At 35.5% G+C, this 18795-nt stretch overlaps 3 protein-coding genes across 3 annotated transcripts in view; 2 read left to right on the plus strand and 1 right to left on the minus strand.

Annotated features, from left to right (window-relative positions):
- The window catches only part of LOTGIDRAFT_168979 (hypothetical protein), a gene marked incomplete at both ends in the record, with an annotated part of 8427 nt that extends 3426 nt beyond the window's left edge, over positions 1-5001 (minus strand). Inside the window, 5 exons of the mRNA XM_009067277.1 lie at positions 246-428; positions 839-969; positions 2738-2741; positions 3568-3595; positions 4951-5001. Of these exons, the coding sequence (XP_009065525.1) occupies positions 246-428; positions 839-969; positions 2738-2741; positions 3568-3595; positions 4951-5001 (397 nt within the window). The remainder of the gene's footprint in view (positions 1-245; positions 429-838; positions 970-2737; positions 2742-3567; positions 3596-4950) is intronic.
- A 7916-nt stretch (positions 5002-12917) lies between these two features.
- On the plus strand, positions 12918-13502 carry LOTGIDRAFT_56362 (hypothetical protein; the record flags this gene model as incomplete). The annotated part of the gene is made up of 1 exon (XM_009067243.1): positions 12918-13502. A coding segment is annotated over one exon (585 nt), but the record flags the coding sequence as incomplete, so codon positions are not given.
- Positions 13503-15335: 1833 nt separating this feature from the next.
- Positions 15336-16406, plus strand: LOTGIDRAFT_168981 (hypothetical protein; the record flags this gene model as incomplete). The annotated part of the gene is made up of 1 exon (XM_009067278.1): positions 15336-16406. The coding sequence occupies one exon, from the start codon at positions 15336-15338 to the stop codon at positions 16404-16406; it is 1071 nt and encodes a 356-aa protein (XP_009065526.1).
- Positions 16407-18795: the final 2389 nt, after the last annotated feature.

Genomic DNA, 18795 nt, shown 5'->3' on the forward strand with positions numbered 1-18795 from the left:
CCCCCCCGCTATGTCCTATTATCTATTATTTTAGCAGACGACTGTCGTGCAATTTACATCGTTAATGCCCTGAGAACTGTACTAGACTGTTTTAGATTTTGAACAGCAAATGCGGCAATCCTCGGCAGTTTCCTTAAAACTGAATATGTTGAAGAGCGATAGCAGAACTTGCATGGTAGACCGATTGAAAGGATGATATTAATTGTTTTTAAAATGTTATCGATTGAAATGTTATGAACAAATACCTCCACTAACGAAATAATCATGCAGTACCATTTGACTTGCACGTGTGTCCACCATAAATAAAAACCCTCCTTCCTGTTGGCATTGGATTTGAGCTTCCAGCCAAGTTAGGTTGGTGTCGTTATACAGGCTACATATTTTACTATGCGAGTCTTCTCTGTATCCAAGCTGTATAGGACATTCAGCTGAAATAATATCATATCATAAACTGATAGAGCTAAATTTCAATTACCCTAACACTTAAACACGAGATCCAGGTTTAGTAGAAACATGAAATTATGTTACTTAATATAATTTGACTTACAGAACTTATACTCTAACATTGAAGCCGCAGCTAATATCATAATATTTGAAATTTGAACTTAAATATGTTACTTAATATATAGATTTATTGAACTTACGTACAAGAAACCAAAATTTAGTATATAAACTAAGGAAGCTTAATATATAAATTATGGAACTTACGCTGGAGAAGCCAATATTCAGTACGTAAACTTAAGTAACAACACGTAAATTTATGGAACTTACGTTCTAGAAGCCATTATTCAGTATACAAACTGGTTTATTTAATAATTATGTAAATTATGGAACTTACATTCTAGAAGCCAATAATATATAATATTTGAGTTGTTGGTTCCATTCAATCCAGCATAGACTCTATCATTATATAAATAACACGTCATGGAACTTGTATCTATTCCTACTGATTTACAAGTACCATGATTTCTACAATATTCCAGACATTCGTAAGCTGAACTTATTTCGAGAAATTTACTAACATAATTATTTATTAGTTTAGTTTTATACTGTATTTTCATATATATAGAATCCACGCACGTGCCGTTATTCTGAAGGTATACCATCTGTAGCAGCAGCCCCATTTTAAACAGACACGACCTTGTAAATAGTTTATACATTGCTTCACTATACCTTAATGGATCCACAAATTTCAGTATGGGAACTCTATTTCCAATTTTTTTTATAATGACGGTTGTATTATATGTACCTTCGAGACTTATTGCTGTATTTGCGCACTATCATATCAATATTACCACTGTTTAGTCAACATAAGTTCACAATCCAACGACATCAAAAACAATGATCACAGTACGACAACACACCTTTTATTATATAAAATACATGTCGAATGTATTCTTTATGTTCTTAATGTCCCGTGAGATCCATACATTAAAGTATAATTTTATAAACAGATCGTTGGCGCAGAGCATTGTGATGGTTCGTGTGAGTAACTAACTTATATTTAGTAAACCAATTGGAATCCTTGATTGTTATGTATGCTGGTGCAGATATTTACATCACAAAAACAAATTCTGACAGAAGAAAAAAGATCAATAGCAAAACCTTGTTTTAATAACTGACGCAAACTGTCTTTTTTTGTTAAATGTTTTCATTATCAAAAACATCGTAAATTAAACCTGGAAATATTTTTAGGTATGCTATTTATATCTATGTATCTTCTTGATCAAAATGAATTTGTTTTTCAAAGGGTTAATTAAAACCGGAGACTACTAATTGTTAGTTAAGCAGTTTGATCTAGTTTTGGTGTTTGGCTGTATAATGGCTCGATATTATTAGTTGAAATCTTTCGAGTACGTAGGAGACGTTTCTCTACAGTTAGGTGTTCATTCTACTCAAATCAGCACAGTTGTTTTCTAACAGCTTCCTAAAAGCATAACGATTTTAAAAACCTTACGTAACGTTTTTTAATAAATTAACTGCTGGATTCTTTTAGTTAAACTTTCAGATATGTTTAAGGGCATATTTTCTCTAGATTTTGGTGTATAGTTTTCACAAATTGAGCAAAAAAAACTTGTCCACCTACAAAAAACGGAATGTCCCTTTAACTAAAACTAAATCAAGTAAAAAGTCAGCTACATTAATGTAATTTATTTTTATCTGAATTTCGTCGATAAATCAATTTTTGTCTGAAAGATCAATTTTTATTGTTAATGTTGGAATGACTTTGAATGTCTGAAATGAAATGTCTCGAAGAGAAGAATAGTTTGTGCTCTCTATTTGAACTAACAAAATGCCGCTCTTACTATTGTGGAGTTTTTAACCAGTTCAAATATTTTGGATTACTAGCAAATGTGAGATAAAAATGTTCCCAAAATTATTCACTTCCTCGATATAAAATTGAATATAGAGCACATGAATATTGAATAGTCTACCACATTGATTTCTGTACATTACATATTATAAAAAAGGAACTATATCAATCCGTGATAAAAGACAGTGCCAAATTAAGTATTCAGCAATCGATCTATAAAGCATTGTTTTTGTAACGTTTATGACTCTTGGAGAAAAGAGAGAAACAAGATTCATTTGACCTAGAGAAGTGGCGGCTGCAGAGCTTTGGATTTTGAGAGGTCGTGGTGGGGGGTGGGGGGTGGGGGGATGGTTGGGTTAAATAAGGCGCGTAAATCCTGCATGAGTTTCCCGAATTTCATGAGTATTATTTTAATATTATTACCTTCCTACAATAAAAAAATGCATAGTTCAACAATTGAAATATTGTGATTTTGGAGCCATATACACTAACATTTCCTCCTCTCCCCTTCCTCCACCCCTCCACCACTACCGTAGGGAATTAGAGGAATGTCAGGGTTCATTGAATTATTTCACCAGCTAACACTCGGGTTCCCAACAATACTGTATATTCCCATGTTTCACTTCATCCGATGACGACACGTGTACATTTTCTTGAAACAGTTTGATCCTTATTATTAAAGACGTTTTTATAACCATAACAGATTCTCTTCTTCTTATATATTAAGTTTTCCACTCAAGGTTGTTTCAAAATTTATATTAGGCCTACCTTTGTGGCAGAATCTATTCACACGCGTAAAAATATTACATATTTCTACCGTGTTTCACTTCAACAGATAAAACCCCGGACTGGAGTTTTAAATATCCATGATAAAAATCTGTACTAAGTCCAAAATGGGCGACATCTGTCAAATAATGAGTTCGTCTGAAACATTTGTCTCTATTCCAGCCTCTGATTGCTACTGTGAAAGTTGTCGAATGAACATATGATGCTTGAATACAGGCAGATGCTTCGGACTAAAAATTGGCTTTTGCCCCTTCAATAGCGTTACATTTATATTTTATAAATGATGTATTGAACATAAACGAATTGTGAAACAAGGCATGAGTGAGTGACAGTGAGTTCATATTGTGTTCAGTTGACTTTCCTTGAGTGCTTGATTTAAAGGAATACTACCTCTTATAAAATGAACCCCAAATTTAAATTTTAAATCAAGGCCAATAAGAGTTTAATATATTCATCAGTTGACTTACTGGTGTCATACTTGGTGTCAGAATCCCTCTAAAATAATAATATTATTATGATAAATCCACGAATATAATACATAATATATACTCTTTCCTTGAGTGTTTGATCTAAAGGAATACTACCTCTTATAGAATGACCTCAAATTTGAATTTAATAATTTTGAAATTTGAAATCTGAAATCTGTATCTTGATATCATTATGACCCAATAAACACTGAAATCTGTATCTAGATATTATTATGACCCTATAAACATTGAAATCTGTATTTTGATATCATTATGACCCCATAAACGATGGAAACTGTATCTTGATATCATTATGACCCAATAAACGATGACATCTGTATCCTGATATCATTATGACCAATTAAACACTGAAATCTGTATCATCTATATCATCATGACCCAATAAACGCTGAAATCTGTATCTTGATATCATCATGACCAAATAAACACTGAAATCTGTATCTTGATATCATCATGACCCAATAAACGCTGAAATCAGTATCTTGATATCATTATGACCCAATAAACATTGAAATCTGTATTTTGATATCATTATGACCCAATAAACTATGGAAACTGTATCTTGATATCATTATGACCCAATAAACGATGGAAACTGTATCTTGATATCATTTTGACCCAATAAATGCTGAAATCTGTATTTTGATATCATTATTACCCAATAAACACTGAAATCTGTATCTTGATATCATTATGACCCAATAAACACTGAAATCTGTATCTTGATATCATTATGACCCAATACACGCTGAAATCTGTATCTTGATATCATTATGAGCCAATACACGCTGAAATCTGTATCCTGATATCATTATGACTGAATAAACGCTGGGATCTGTATCCTGATATCATTATGACCCAATAAACTCTGAAATCTGTAACTTGATATCATTATGACCCAATAAACGCTGAAATCTGTATCTTGATATCATTATGACCCAATAAACATTGAAATCTGTATCTTGATATCATTATGACCCAACAAACACTGAAATCTGTATCTTGATATCATTATGACCCAATAAACACTGAAATCGGTATCTTGATATCATTATGACCCAATAAACACTGAAATCTGTATCTTGATATCATTATGACCCAATAAACGCTGAAATCTGTATCTTGATGTCATTTTGACCCAATAAACACTGAAATCTGTATCTTGATATCATTATGACCCGATAAATGCTGAAATCTGTATTTTTTATATCATCATGACCCAATAAACGCTGACATCTGTATCTTGATATCATTATGACCCAATAAACGCTGAAATCTGTATCTTGATGTCATTATGACCCAATAAACACTGAAATCTGTATCTTGATATCATTATGACCCAATAAACGCTGAAATCTGTACCTTGATGTCATTATGATCACAGAAACGATTAAAACTGTATCTTGATGTCATTATGACCGAATAAATGCTGAAATCTGTATCTTGATATCATTATGACCCGATAAACACTGAAAACTGTATTTTGATATCATTATGACCCAATAAACACTGAAATCTTTATCTTGATATCATTATGACTGAATAAACGCTGGAATCTGTATCTTGATATCATTATGACCCACTAAACACTGAAATCTGTATCTTGATATCATTATGACCCAACAAACACTGAAATCTGTATCTTGATATCATTATAACCCAACAAACACTGAAATCTGTATCTTGATATCATTATGACTCAATAAACGCTGAAATCTGTATCTTGATATCATTATGATCAAATAAACGCTGAAATCTGTATCTTGATATCATTATGACCCAATAAACACTGAAATCTGTATCTTGATATCATTATGACCAAATAAACGCTGAAATCTGTATCTTGATATCATTATGACCGAATAAACGCTGAAATCTGTATCTTGATATCATTATGACCCAATAAACGCTGAAATCTGTATCTTGATATCATTATGACCCTATAAACACTGAAATCTGTATCTTGATATCATTATAACCCAATAAACACTGAAATCTGTATCTTGATATCATTATGACCCAATAAACGCTGAAATCTGTATCTTGATGTCATTATGACCCAATAAACACTGAAATCTGTATCTTGATGTCATTATGACCCAATAAACGCCGAAAACGTTATGACACGGCCACTTTATGATTGACGGGCCAATGTAAATATTCGGAATAAATGTGGATATTGTTATCGTTAGGGGAAATAAAGGCTTGTTTTTCATGTCACAAGACGTACATGACCCACTTTGCCGGATCATTTGTCGCATGAAAACCCAACGTTTATTTCCCCATAACAATAACCAGATTTTCATTTATTCCTTAAATATTCAGTTTTTCGTTCCGTTTTTTATTAGCTTTTATTTTCATATATAGCCACTTAAGTTAGGACAGAAGACAGCCTTCTAGGACATTCGTCAGTTTGATGATACCACCTGCCAATCACATTTCTTCCGTCTCCAGGGTTGGAATATTGTGACGCTTCTCAGAATACACAATTTAGAAAATTTTTATTGGCCCAAGGCAGTATTGAGAAGCATCCCATGTTATGTCATGATTCAACAAAAATGTGCAAACAAGCGCCCTATTGAATGGTTACCATAGTTACAGGTCGTAAACGGTTAAGTATTAAATTCTACGGACGTAAATCACTGTTATCCTGTCTGGCGACCTCACGGATATAACTCGTCGCCTTGGTGAAAGTGTACGCCATTTGATGATAACTTGAGTCTGAGTTGAATTAGTCGCTGCGATTGATCAGTGACGCTAGACGTCTCCGGCAGCGCTTTCTTTAAGAGATGATGTCTCCTCAACAGTCGAAGACCGAGTTGCCAACAGGTCGTCAACTAGTCAGATGGGATCTTTTCAAGAACTTTTGTGACTCTATAGTTTCAAATGAACGTTATTTGGATTTAGCCACTAATTGAAATAAAGTTTGGTCTAATTATAATGTTTTTTTAATTATCTGGCGTTGGTGGATGTCAGAAAACAAATGCTTGAGCCAGTGTACTTCACAACACAGTCCTTAGATATAATAATAGGTTCAATCAGGAACATAAATATGGAACATAAACCTCTAATTCATTTCTTTTCTTTTTTTTTATCTCAGCGGCCACATTAAAGGAGTCGCCATGTGTTTGGGCACAATACATGTGTACATGCCATTTGCCTCAGAACGTTTAAATGTCTACGGAATTAAATGTTTGATGTTTTTGCATTACTTTGAAATAAACACATTCCCCGTACTATTGTTGAGTTATCCGTTCAATTCGAATAAAATGATTGACAAATGCGATCCAAAAACCATTGTGGTCTGACAGTATCAATCAAGATATTTTACAAGTGTTCAGAACTCAAGTGGGTTAAAGGTATTTATGCACATCCGGGCATCAACAAGATCAGTCTACTTTTTCCGAGGATAATACGAAAGGGACAGTTGCGCCAATTTTTTGAAACAATCATAACTTATTCTCAGAAACAGGAATGTTTCGCCAAATCATTAATAGTGTTCACAGCTCATCGTCAAAATTCGAGCCTTCAAATACATGTGTGTCCATAATTATCCGGGTTTGAAAGTTTCTTGTGCGAGTCGCGGTGGCTCAGTGAGTTAGACGCTTGCTCGCTAACCTGAAGGTCCAGGGTTCCATCCCGGCATAGGTCGAGATTTTTCAACCCGGTTTCCCCCTGTCAGTGATGCAAGTGAGAGGGGCTGACATGGAAAAAGTGTCTAGTCGTTCGGATGGGACAATAAACCGAGGTCCCGTGTGCTACAGGCTGTGCACATTAAAGATCAGTCGACAGTTGGAAATCGAAAAATAGCAGGCTAATGCTGCTATCCTGTCAAAATTTCCCTCATTGCACCCTGCATGGCCTTGCCCGTCTTCATTAGCCCACATGGTGCTGAAAAGTAGGACGTAAAACTCCATCCATTTCATTTCATTTTTTATAAAGTTTCTTGAGACACTGCCATATAAAGAAAAGACATCTATAGAAATAGGAAAAACAAATTCCTAGATATTTTTGAAGGAATTATTCGATTTCTGTACATTTTTAATACTTCTGAAAACCATTTACATATATTCAAAACTCAAGTCAGCTTCCCAAAATGGCGCATCTGTCTCTTTAAGACCAATTGATCTACCTTTACAATGGACTGTCCGTGTTTTGATGACGGTTCACGTAACTCTTCAGTTGATCGTTGTCATCCGTGTTTATTTTAGTTCATGATTAGCCTCTATGTTCCAGCAAAGATGAATGGGAAATATTGAGATAATTCTAACTACCTACAGAAGATTAGGAAGGGTTTACCATCAAAGTGATTTATAAGTTAAGTGACAGAAGTGTAGGATGTAGGTCTATGAAGGGTGGTTGGACAGTTACCAGATCAGATATTAAAGGTAAACAGAATTTGTTTAAATCAGAAATCACTGTAGCATTTGAAATTTGAGTACATAACGATATATGCCGACCGCTCTATTCCTGCCTCTGATAGCTATTTGACAGATGCCCTCTAGTGTAGAGACAGAAAAAATTAATGTTAAATGGGGACTTTCCGCATCTCCGCAGGTGAGGGGGTTTGAAACCTATTTAGACACTTCTAAAAATCTGAAAAAAGGATATATTTGGAAAATCATACCATTATTTTCTTTCAGCCAAAAGTTCAAAGGTCACAGAGTCAGGTGTTACTAAAAAACAAAAGCCCAAGACTAATTTACAGTCATCGTAAAGCTAATTTAATACCATGTTTTAAAGAGTCGAATAATCTACGTACCGGTGTGTCTATAACGCTCTACAATTGATGTATTGGGCACTATTCTAACAGTGATATTTCTATATTGCTCTACAATTGATGTATTGGACACTATTTTAACAGTGGTATTTCTTTATCGCTCTACAATTGATGTTTTGAGCACTTTTTTAACAGTGGTATTTCTATATCACTCTACAATTGATGTATTGAGCACTATTTTAACAGTGGTATTTCTATATCGCTCTACAATTGATGTATTGAGCACTATTTTAACAGTGGTATTTCTATATCGCTCTACAATTGATGTATTGAGCACTATTTTAACAGTGGTATTTCTATATAGCTCTATAATTGATGTATTGAGCACTATCCTAACATTATTATTTCTTTATCGCTCTACAATTGATGTATTGAATACTATTTTAACAGTGGTATTTCTATAGCGCTCCCCAATTGATCTACTGAGCATTATTTTAAAAGTGGTATTTCTATACCGCTCTACCATCAGGCCCGTAGCCAAGCCCCCCCTAAATCAAATCTTGCCCCCCCCCCCCCCCTTTTCTTTTTTCTGAGTCAATAGGAGCGGGAGGTAACTGAGTCTGAGTGAATAGCAAACAGTGGTCATTCTAGTCAGGCATTTTATGGTGGAGTAAGTGCACCAGTCAGCTGCTATATTTTGATTATACGTAACGAAAAATAATGTTATGGCTTTCAGGGCTGCGTTATGCGAAATGGTCCAACAAAATACTAAGTATTCCTATCTGTAGACCTACTTAAGAACTGTTTTTAAATATCTTTCTGTTTATACTTAGCTGAGGATGAAACCAGACATCATAGCTTTTTAAATTTAATTACATTAGAATAGATAATTTGATACAATTGAGTTCGTTGAAAATCATAAAAAGTCTGCAGTAAAGCGTCATTGGTAACAAAATTATTGGTCTGATACTGGATTGTAATCTGTCCCGTCTCAAAATTCAAAAGATTTGATTGGTTGATTATAAATACTAACTAATAGACATATATTATCCTAAATTGTATTCATATGAATCAAACAACCAAACGTAGGAAAAATGGATACATATTTGATCAAAAAAGACAAATTGCTTGATGGTTCCGACACTACTACGACTGACAATGGTATCAAAACCACAGCGGGCAACACAACGGATGCAGTACCAAGATGCTCTGAAAAGACAGGAGTACCAGGTGACATTGGAAAAGAAGACGTTCCAAAGCAACCGAGAATAAAATTTCCAGCGAAGTCTGGTCGCCATTTTAGTAACAGCTGGTATGATCGATTTCCATGGCTGGAGTATTCAGTGTCAGGGGACGCCCCTTCCATGTCGAGTGTTTCACAATACATCTGCGGGTGCATAAAAATTCATCACCGAAGGCTACACAGATTGGAAGCATGCTGTAGGTGATACAGAAAAGCAGGACTCCAATCTTGTTCTTCAAAAACTATACGAGCAGAAATTGGCTTTCCTTAAATTATATGCACTGGCTGCAAGCGTTGCCACATTCGGTTCTAGTACCGCTGTGTGTGGAAGCAGCTTTTCAACTCTTACTCGCGTTGACTCACCACAACGACGATCTATGACTCAGCTTCGCCAGCGCAATCTTGTTCTTCTTGCCTTCCACAAGAAGCGTACCCAGAAAATTAACTTGAACGTATTTGTTCAACGTTTTGCCATAAAACATACCCGACTACGTTTAAACTAAAACGGCAATAAAAATGTAACGTATTATAACTTGTGTGTTTTAACAAAAATAATCTCGAATCTAAAATACTCCATGAAAGTCCGTTTCCCGACGTTTAATCGTCTGTCAAGGTGCTTTGCTAAATTGCCCCCTCGATTGCACGTTTGCCCCCCCAGGAGTACTGGTCAGGCTACGGGCCTGTCTACCATTGATGTATTGTACTTTTTTAACAGTGAATATTTATATAACTTTTAACTTTAAAGTTCACCATACATGCTTATATACTTTTGAAATGGTTATCGTTTATTAGTAATGTTCATTTATTTCCCAATTGCATTTTTTTTAATATAAACATTACTATATTAAATACAGCCCTGGGACTGGGTGCTATGTATTTTAGTATCCATTGGGATAGCTCATTAGTGAGAGTATAATACAATTGTTACTAGGATTATTGGATAATCTTATTACTCAATCATTCAAACATTTTACGCTTGTCCACTCAGTATTACCGGACTTATTCGCCATTATATTGTAATATGGTTTGGTTTCATTGTTCCCATTTTGTCGACGTTCTTATATTGTAGGCCCCCTGGAATACCCAACCAACTGTATATGACAGTAAACGACACAATTTGGAGTTAGATATTGTAAGATTAGTTGGTAAGTGCCTTTTAAAGTCAATATACATGTATATGTTGAAATTGTATTCTAGTACACTTACAGGAGTTGTAAAGATGTTTTCTCAATTTTTTTTATATCGGAGACACAATTTGCACCATTCAAATTTTTAATGTGTGTGGTTCTTAATCCACTAAAACAAAGTGTTTAGGTGATAAAGCACAGTTTGCGATTAGTCTCGTCATCAAAAACTTAGAATTTGGAACTTGGAATTGCAGGAACCACAGACATCTGACTGAAAATCTGAGTGGTGTAAATTGATGCTATCAGTGTCTCCGATACACATCTTTACAATCCTTTTAACATTTGTTCAATTGAATTTAGAAAATAATTTGAAAATACGGTTTTTTCGTGAAAGTAAGCTAAGATCGATTCAATATGCCTCATAGCAATCGTCCCTGTCAACATAATCAAAAAGAGCTCACACTGATAATTTAACAGACTAATAGAATCTAGGTTGTCGAAGATCCAAATTTTGCTAGACGAACATGAGCAACTGATAGATATGGAACGATAACAGTCAGGTCCCAATTGTAGTGCGTTAAGGTCGCTAAAAACCGCGCTTCATCGATTCTCCAGATGCTGTCAGTTGCTCACAGACTACCAATAGCCAGGTCGAAGAAACCCCATTGCTTGTCGATACTTAATTATGTTATTGGAATATGACCAGGAAAGACATTGTTTTGTTTTAAAAAATACTGCTTAGTATGCAATACTGTTAACATTATATCAGTCATTTACTTACCACCCCTCAATCATAAATGAACTCCCCAACACGTGTTGTTCTCCTATCAATACAATACAATGTTATGGTTGTTTAGAATAGTCCAATTGCTTACTCAGTGATTTTCATTGCCCAAAAGATTATTTCCATTCTTGCATTTCAGAAAAGCAAAGATGGGTTTTCCAGATAGTGTTATAGCATTTACCAGTAACTGTAAGGTGAGAGGAAAACTTGATTTTAAATAGATTCCTATTTTATATCAAAATATCGTCTTAATCTCTCTGCTACAAAGTGACTGCACGGTTTGATATGTACTGTGCATTTTTTTGGAAAACATCAATATTGGTTAAAACTCAGTTCTAACTGCTAACTGGTTAATAGACTGCCTTGTGAGTTCAGATACTTCAGTTCAGATGCTTCAGTTCAGATACTTCAGTTCAGATACTTCAGTTCAGATGCTAACATCCTTTTCATCTGATGATGACAATGTAAATTGTTGTGCAATAAATCTCAGAAGTAGTATACCATAAAATTGTGTTTCTGTTTTTGAAGCATCCCATGTCATGTCATGTTTCAAGAAAAATATGCAAACAAGCACCCTATTGAATAGGCCATTTTTTATGGCCAATCATACTTTAGTCTCAGAAACGGGAAGCCAAAGAGGTATTAATGTTAACAGCTCATCGTCGAAATTCGAGCCTTCAAATCCATGTATGTCTAGAATTATCCGCGTTTGAAACTTAAAAAGAGGCGTCGTCTTTTTTGAGACGGCAATCATATATAAAAAAGGTATGTATAGTATAAAAAAGGCATGTATAGAAAAGTCATGTATAGAAAAGTCATGTATAGAAAAGTCATGTATAGAAAAAGGAAATGAAATTTAAAGTTTGATATGTTTAAAGGAATGGGGCGATTTGCGTACATTTCTAGTACTTCTGAAGACATATATGTACATTATATTAAATCAACCCCCCAAAATGGCACATCTGTTCCTTAAAAGATCCTTCTACAATTGGAAATCGGAAAAGGAGAAGGTTAATGCTACGATCAATGCTCCATCTCCTCCACTGTACACTGCTTGACATTTTCTTGTCTTCATTATCCCAAACGTGTGCAAAAGTAATATCCACTTTTTTCACATCAAATTTTTTAAAATTTCAGACGATAAGCAGAATGAAGACAATGAAGATGATACTCGCCTGTGTATTGGTTCTATTTATATTCTATGGTTTATCAATCAAAAAGTACAATATAATCAAACGCTATGAAAATCCCCATCAGACAGTGACGGTAAAACCATGGCCTTGTACGAGGGTGGTGTCATCGGTCAATGAAACTAAAATTGTCATGAAATTCTACGGACACAAATCACTGTTAAAAACTCCAGAAGCATTTCGTCCTAGAAATGTCAAGCTCACCTCATTAGACTATAACTTTACTATAAATAGTCCTCCAGCTTGTCCGCCCACCAGCAACAACCCAACATTATTTATTCTGATTCTTACACAACATGATGCTTATAACCAACGTAAAGCTATCCGAGAGACGTGGGGTAGGATAGCTCGTCATGAACCTTGGCCTGGTCGACGATTACTCGGTGAAGTTCGACTGATATTTTTACTGGGTGCAATCGATAACGCTCCTCTGAATAAAGCAGTTCAAATTGAAGCCAGTGAACATAGAGATATAGTGGAGGCCAACTTTATAGATTCCTATTTCAATTTGACTCTCAAAGTGTTAATGGGTATCAAATGGGTTCGAACTCATTGTCCCAAAACTAAATATATCATGAAGATGGACCATGACGCGTTTGTGGATATTCCAAGATTAGTTAATTTGCTAGTGTCGACGTATATGGAAAATGGAATCTACGGACCGTTCTCGTATTCTGAAGGGGTTGCACGTGGAACTGGAAAGGGGTCAGTGGCGTATGAAGCTTATCAACCGAAAATGTATCCACCACACGTGAAGGGCAACTCGTATATTATACCCTATCCTCTTGCAGTGAAAATTATGAACGTTTCTCAATATTTTCCTTACGTGAATGTTGAAGATGCGTGTATTACTGGAATACTGGCCAAACCGTTTGACGCCAGACATATAGAAATTCCAAATGACCAATATGAAAAATATCCAACTTCGGATGTAGACGTTTGTGCCTTCACGCTCGAAAAAACACTAGCTGCTCAAAAAGTATACGCAGAATTACTTTACAAAGTGTGGGAGAGGATTGAAAAACCTGAATTATGTGGAATCGTGGCAGTAAGCAATTATGTAGAGTCGATGACAGTAACATCATATCAGTTAATATATTTTGATATATTGATCTTAAGTTATTTGTATTTATTGTAATATTTACTATCTACAACCTATGTTTACTTATTTGAAAGGATAATGGCGTATTTTTTTGCCCTACCCCCTACCCTCGGGCCATCTGAAATGTAGCGTATTCTACTACTTTCACTTCCAAAATCGCTTTAGATGTATTCTCCGGCTTCCAACAAAGATTATAAAATTTTCCATTTTCCCTGACCCCTACCACAAATAAAACTAATGCCATCTAAAATCCACAAAGAGACACAAATGAAAGTGAAAATTTTCATGATCCTTGTGATTTTCTTTATACCTTGCAGAAAGGTGTATCTTACCTATTTGTTAAACATTTTTTGAGAATTTCTACCTTAAATAATACGTTAATGCTTTATTATGATTGATTTATTTTCCGAATTCCGCGATGCAATAAAAGCGGCTAATGGTATCAAGGTATTATACGGATATCGTATTAAACTGACATTGTGATAATTTAGGTGAATGCAACACAACCTTTTTCGTATACTGTCCATAAAGAATCGTTCTTTTAAGAGTAGGGCAAAAACCCCAAAAGGGAGAGAGAAAGAAGATTTCTAAAAATAGCCTGGACTACATTATACAATCATTTGCATAAAATGTTTTAGTGGAATGAGTCCTATATATATAGCTAATTTTTTTCTTGCTTTAATTTGTTCTATAACATCTGTGGAACAACCTGACCAAAAATTATGCAAATAAACCTAAAAGTAAACCAGTGGTAGTGTTTTTACTTTTGCCCCCTCTTTCCTATAATAAGCTATATATGCACTGTATAAGCTTGTATACGTACAATTCTTAATTGGTCAGAACTTTTTTATTTATGAAGATAATTCAATACTGTAAAAAGATTAAGGAACGTTGACCAAAACCAAGCCTGAAAAACATAAATTACACAGAATAAGGGTCAAATTTATTACGTCACATTTACTTCGCACATAATTCAGCCTGTTTCTACTTCAAAAACCACAGTACTTCTTAAATTAATGACAATTGCAGAAATAGAAATAACATGGAACCAAATGTTTTCAAGAATGAATCTTAAAAGACCATATATCCATTAGGTAGTGTGTTAAAGTTACAATCATTACATAACTCATTAAGGTTTATGATCCCTAAACCCCAGAAACCAAAATCAGTCCACATAGTAAATAGAAATAAATGATTTCACTGTCTATTCATTCTGTCTTCAATATATCATTCTGCTGATATTTTCACCTCCCTCAAGTCTCAAAATAATATATATTTAGCAAAAATGAGAAATTCACTCATTTCCATTCAAAACTCTCAATATGAAAGGAGACAGAAAACGAAAAAGTTCACATTTTTTACCTGGTTATGTAAAGAAAGTTAGTGAGGTGACACAAACTGACTACGACTATGATCTTCCATCTACCTCTGCAGTGTATGAAGACCAAGAATTGAGCTATGTGAATATTGAACTAGACTCTCCAGGTAGTCACAGGGTTTTACGGCCAAGGCCTGAAAAAAAAAGAAAGCAGTTTTGATCAAAATGAAATCTCAGGCAACAGGATAATCAATGTGGAAAAAATGGTAGAAATGTGGAATATAGCCATTCAAACTCATGCAGACGAAGAGGCCGAGGTGTGTGCAGTACCACAATTTAAGATCAACACAGAAGAAAAATGGGGAATTGGATGGAAATATTCACTGAAATGCCTCAATTGTGGATACATCTCTCCTGTGGTAAAATTATACAAGGAAATCACGACTGGCAAAAGAGGTAGGAAAGCGGCTGCAGTAAACATCAACTTACAAGCTGGATTGCTAGACATGCCTTTAGGCAATTCAATGACTAGGCTTCTACTGGCAGATTTAGACATTCCCCCACCAGCTGAAAGTGGTATGTCCAAGTTATCCAGTTATGTGAGTTCAAAGACAACTGACTTGAACAATGAAAGCATGAGAACTAAGGTGGAAGAGGTGAAAAATGTCAATAGACGAAAAGGTGCTTCCAACCCTAACGTGATAAATGTGGCTTTGGATGGCCGGTACAATTGTCTGACCATAGGACACAGCAAGAAACCCAGACAAGGAGCATCCCAATCAATCGGCATTGCTTGTGAGACAAACACAGATAGGAAATATATCATAAGTGCGGTGTTGCAAAATAAACTTTGTTGGACTAGACCGTGGCTAAGAAACACAGGCATTACTGTCAACTGTCCAGGACACGAGGGATGCACAGCAAATCTGACAAGACATGCACCTTTATCTGAGAGAGAAATGGGGAGAATAATTGGTGAAGATTTATCTATTCAAGGGGTGCTCATCAAGTTTGCCACAACAGACGGAGATTCAACGTCAGCTACCGGAATTGAAGAGGCAATGAGAACTTTACATCCTATGTGGAAAGTTGAAAGACTAGCTGACCGAGCCCATCTTAGTGCATCTCAGTTTCGCCAATGTTTTAAGGCTAATTTTAGCGACGGAATGTTCAGAGGCAAAACAAAAGTTGAAAAAACAAATCAAAAGAAAACTTTGAGCCAGGACATAAAATCTAGGTGTAGCCTTGTGATCAAAGAGATTTACTCTACTTACTGCGGAGATGTGGACAAACTGAAAGATAGCTTGCCAGGCAAGGTAATATACGCCCACTGATAGCTTTGTTTGAAATTGAATATTTGTTAGAAAATAGCAAACATAGACACCAGGAAATATTCAACTTATACCCAAATCCATCACAAACTGTGCCATCACAAGTTAAAAATCAAACACATTTGTAAGAATAACGGCAATAACTTGTATTTTATATTTCAAAAGGTTTAGTTATGATTGTGATCAATTTCATCAAGTTGTCAAATTTGTTTTAGACTTCTGCTTTGTAGAATAAAAATTACGTATTGTACAAGATTTTTGATCAGATTTATCCTTGGGTGATTTCAATAAGTCTGTCATGAATTGTGTATTTGCAGATTATATTCAAAAATATAGGCAATAATTCATACTACATATTTTTCGATTTCCATGATTTTTCTATAGGGTTTGCAAGAACAAGGGCAATAATTCATACTAAATATTTTTCCTATAGTAGCCTACTTATCCAGCAACTCAATTCAATCTTCCAAGAAACAAAACCTTTCCTCTATGACCCATGTTTAATTTCATTTTTGTATCAGCACAATTGGTGAAAATGAAATGATCAAGCAAACCTTTTCTCTTGAATGACATTTATAAAATGAAATCAGATAAACTGCTGCATCTTGGGATGTCTGTCTTGGATTTTCCACTTGGTCTATTTATAGTATCTTATGATGCTGTACATGTATGGTGGCTGGTTAGGGACATGTTAAATGATTAAATTAAATTTTCTTATTTGTTAACCAAAATAGTTTCTCAGGAAAATAATGACATCTATTGTAAATTGTGATTATGAACAAAAATATTGTGACTTGTAGAGTCTGTCAAGAATTGTGCCTCCTAGAGTGTTTACGAGCTAAAAATTGAATGCGTTTTCAAGAACAAGGGCAATAATTCATAGTACATATTTTTCGATTTCCCTGGTTTTTCTATAGGGTTTATCCTTGGGTGAATACGAACACTCATACCAAGTTTCGTCAAAATCTGTCAAGAATTGTGCCTTCTAGAGTGTTTACGAGATAAAAATTGAACGGTTTGCAAGAACAAGGGCAATAATTCATACTAAATATTTTTCGATTTCGCTGATTTTCAATAGGGTTTATCCTTGGGTGATTACAAACACTCATACGAAGTTTCGTTAAAATCCATCAAGAATTGTGCCCTGTAGAGTGATTACGAGCTAAAAATTGAACGTGTTTTCAAGAACAAGGGCAATAATTCATACTAAATATTTTTTGATTTCGCTGATTTTCAATAGGGTTTATCCTTGGGTGATTACGAACACTCATAACAAGTTCCGTTGAAATCCTTCAAGAATTGTGCCTTCTATCCTTGGGTGATAACGAACACTCATACCAAGTTTCGGACCGACGGACCGACGGACATGGGTGACAATATACGCCCCCCATTTCATGTGGGCGTATAAAAAACAGCTGCCGAAAATACTACAAGCAACTGTTATGTGCTACGATGGAGACTGTTCCAAATGCCGGTCCAACTCCGTGGTCTGTAGTGGCGGTCACAGCAACAACTTGTGGAATCGATCCATCCCAGCTAGCAATTCTCATCTGGCCCAGATATGGTCCTGATCTGGCATGAGCGTAATGCCATATCTGACCCAGTCCTGGAAACCAGATCTGAACAAGGCCGGGCGTGCTCATGCGAGTTGGCCTGAGCCAGATCTGGCAAACAGATCTGACCCAGGTTTGGAAACCAAATCTGAACCAGACCTGGAGAGCGCGCCCGATCCAGATCTGGCACTAATCTGGCATGAACATTAAGTCAGATCTGTCCTAGGCCTGAAAACCAGATCTGAGCCAGGCCGGGGATGCTCACACGAGTTGGCCTTAGCCAGATCTGGCTCAAGACTGGCACACAGTTCTAGTAATACTTTTTCAGATCTTGCCTAGATCTGGCATGAGCATTAAGTCAGATCCGAACAAAACCTTGGATGCTCACACGAGTTGACCTAAACCAGATCTGGCTCAAGACTGACACAGAGATCTAGTAACACTTTAGTCAAAACTAGTTATCTCAAACAGAAACAATATGACTATCTGTCTGCCAAACCTAATTGTCGCGAGAGACATTTGTACACTTTGCCTAAAATCCATAAGAATCCAACCAAGGAGTGGTTTATCTCGAATAAAATCCCTAAAGGCCGCCCGATTATATCTGACTGCGGTAGTGAGTCATATGCAGTGTCAGAATACATTGATCATTTCTTACTACCTCTAGCATGCCAACATCGCGCCTACCTTAAAGACACAAGCGATTTTGTTAATAAAATAAAAAATCTTCGAGTTCCCTCTAATGCTATTTTAATTTCTATCGACGTTTCTTCTATGTATACCAATATCGATAACACTACTGGTTTAACGGCAGTTCGTAAAGCTTTCAATAGAAACCC

Source organism: Lottia gigantea (assembly GCF_000327385.1).
Source record: "Lottia gigantea unplaced genomic scaffold LOTGIsca_81, whole genome shotgun sequence".
NCBI lineage: Eukaryota > Metazoa > Mollusca > Gastropoda > Lottiidae > Lottia > Lottia gigantea.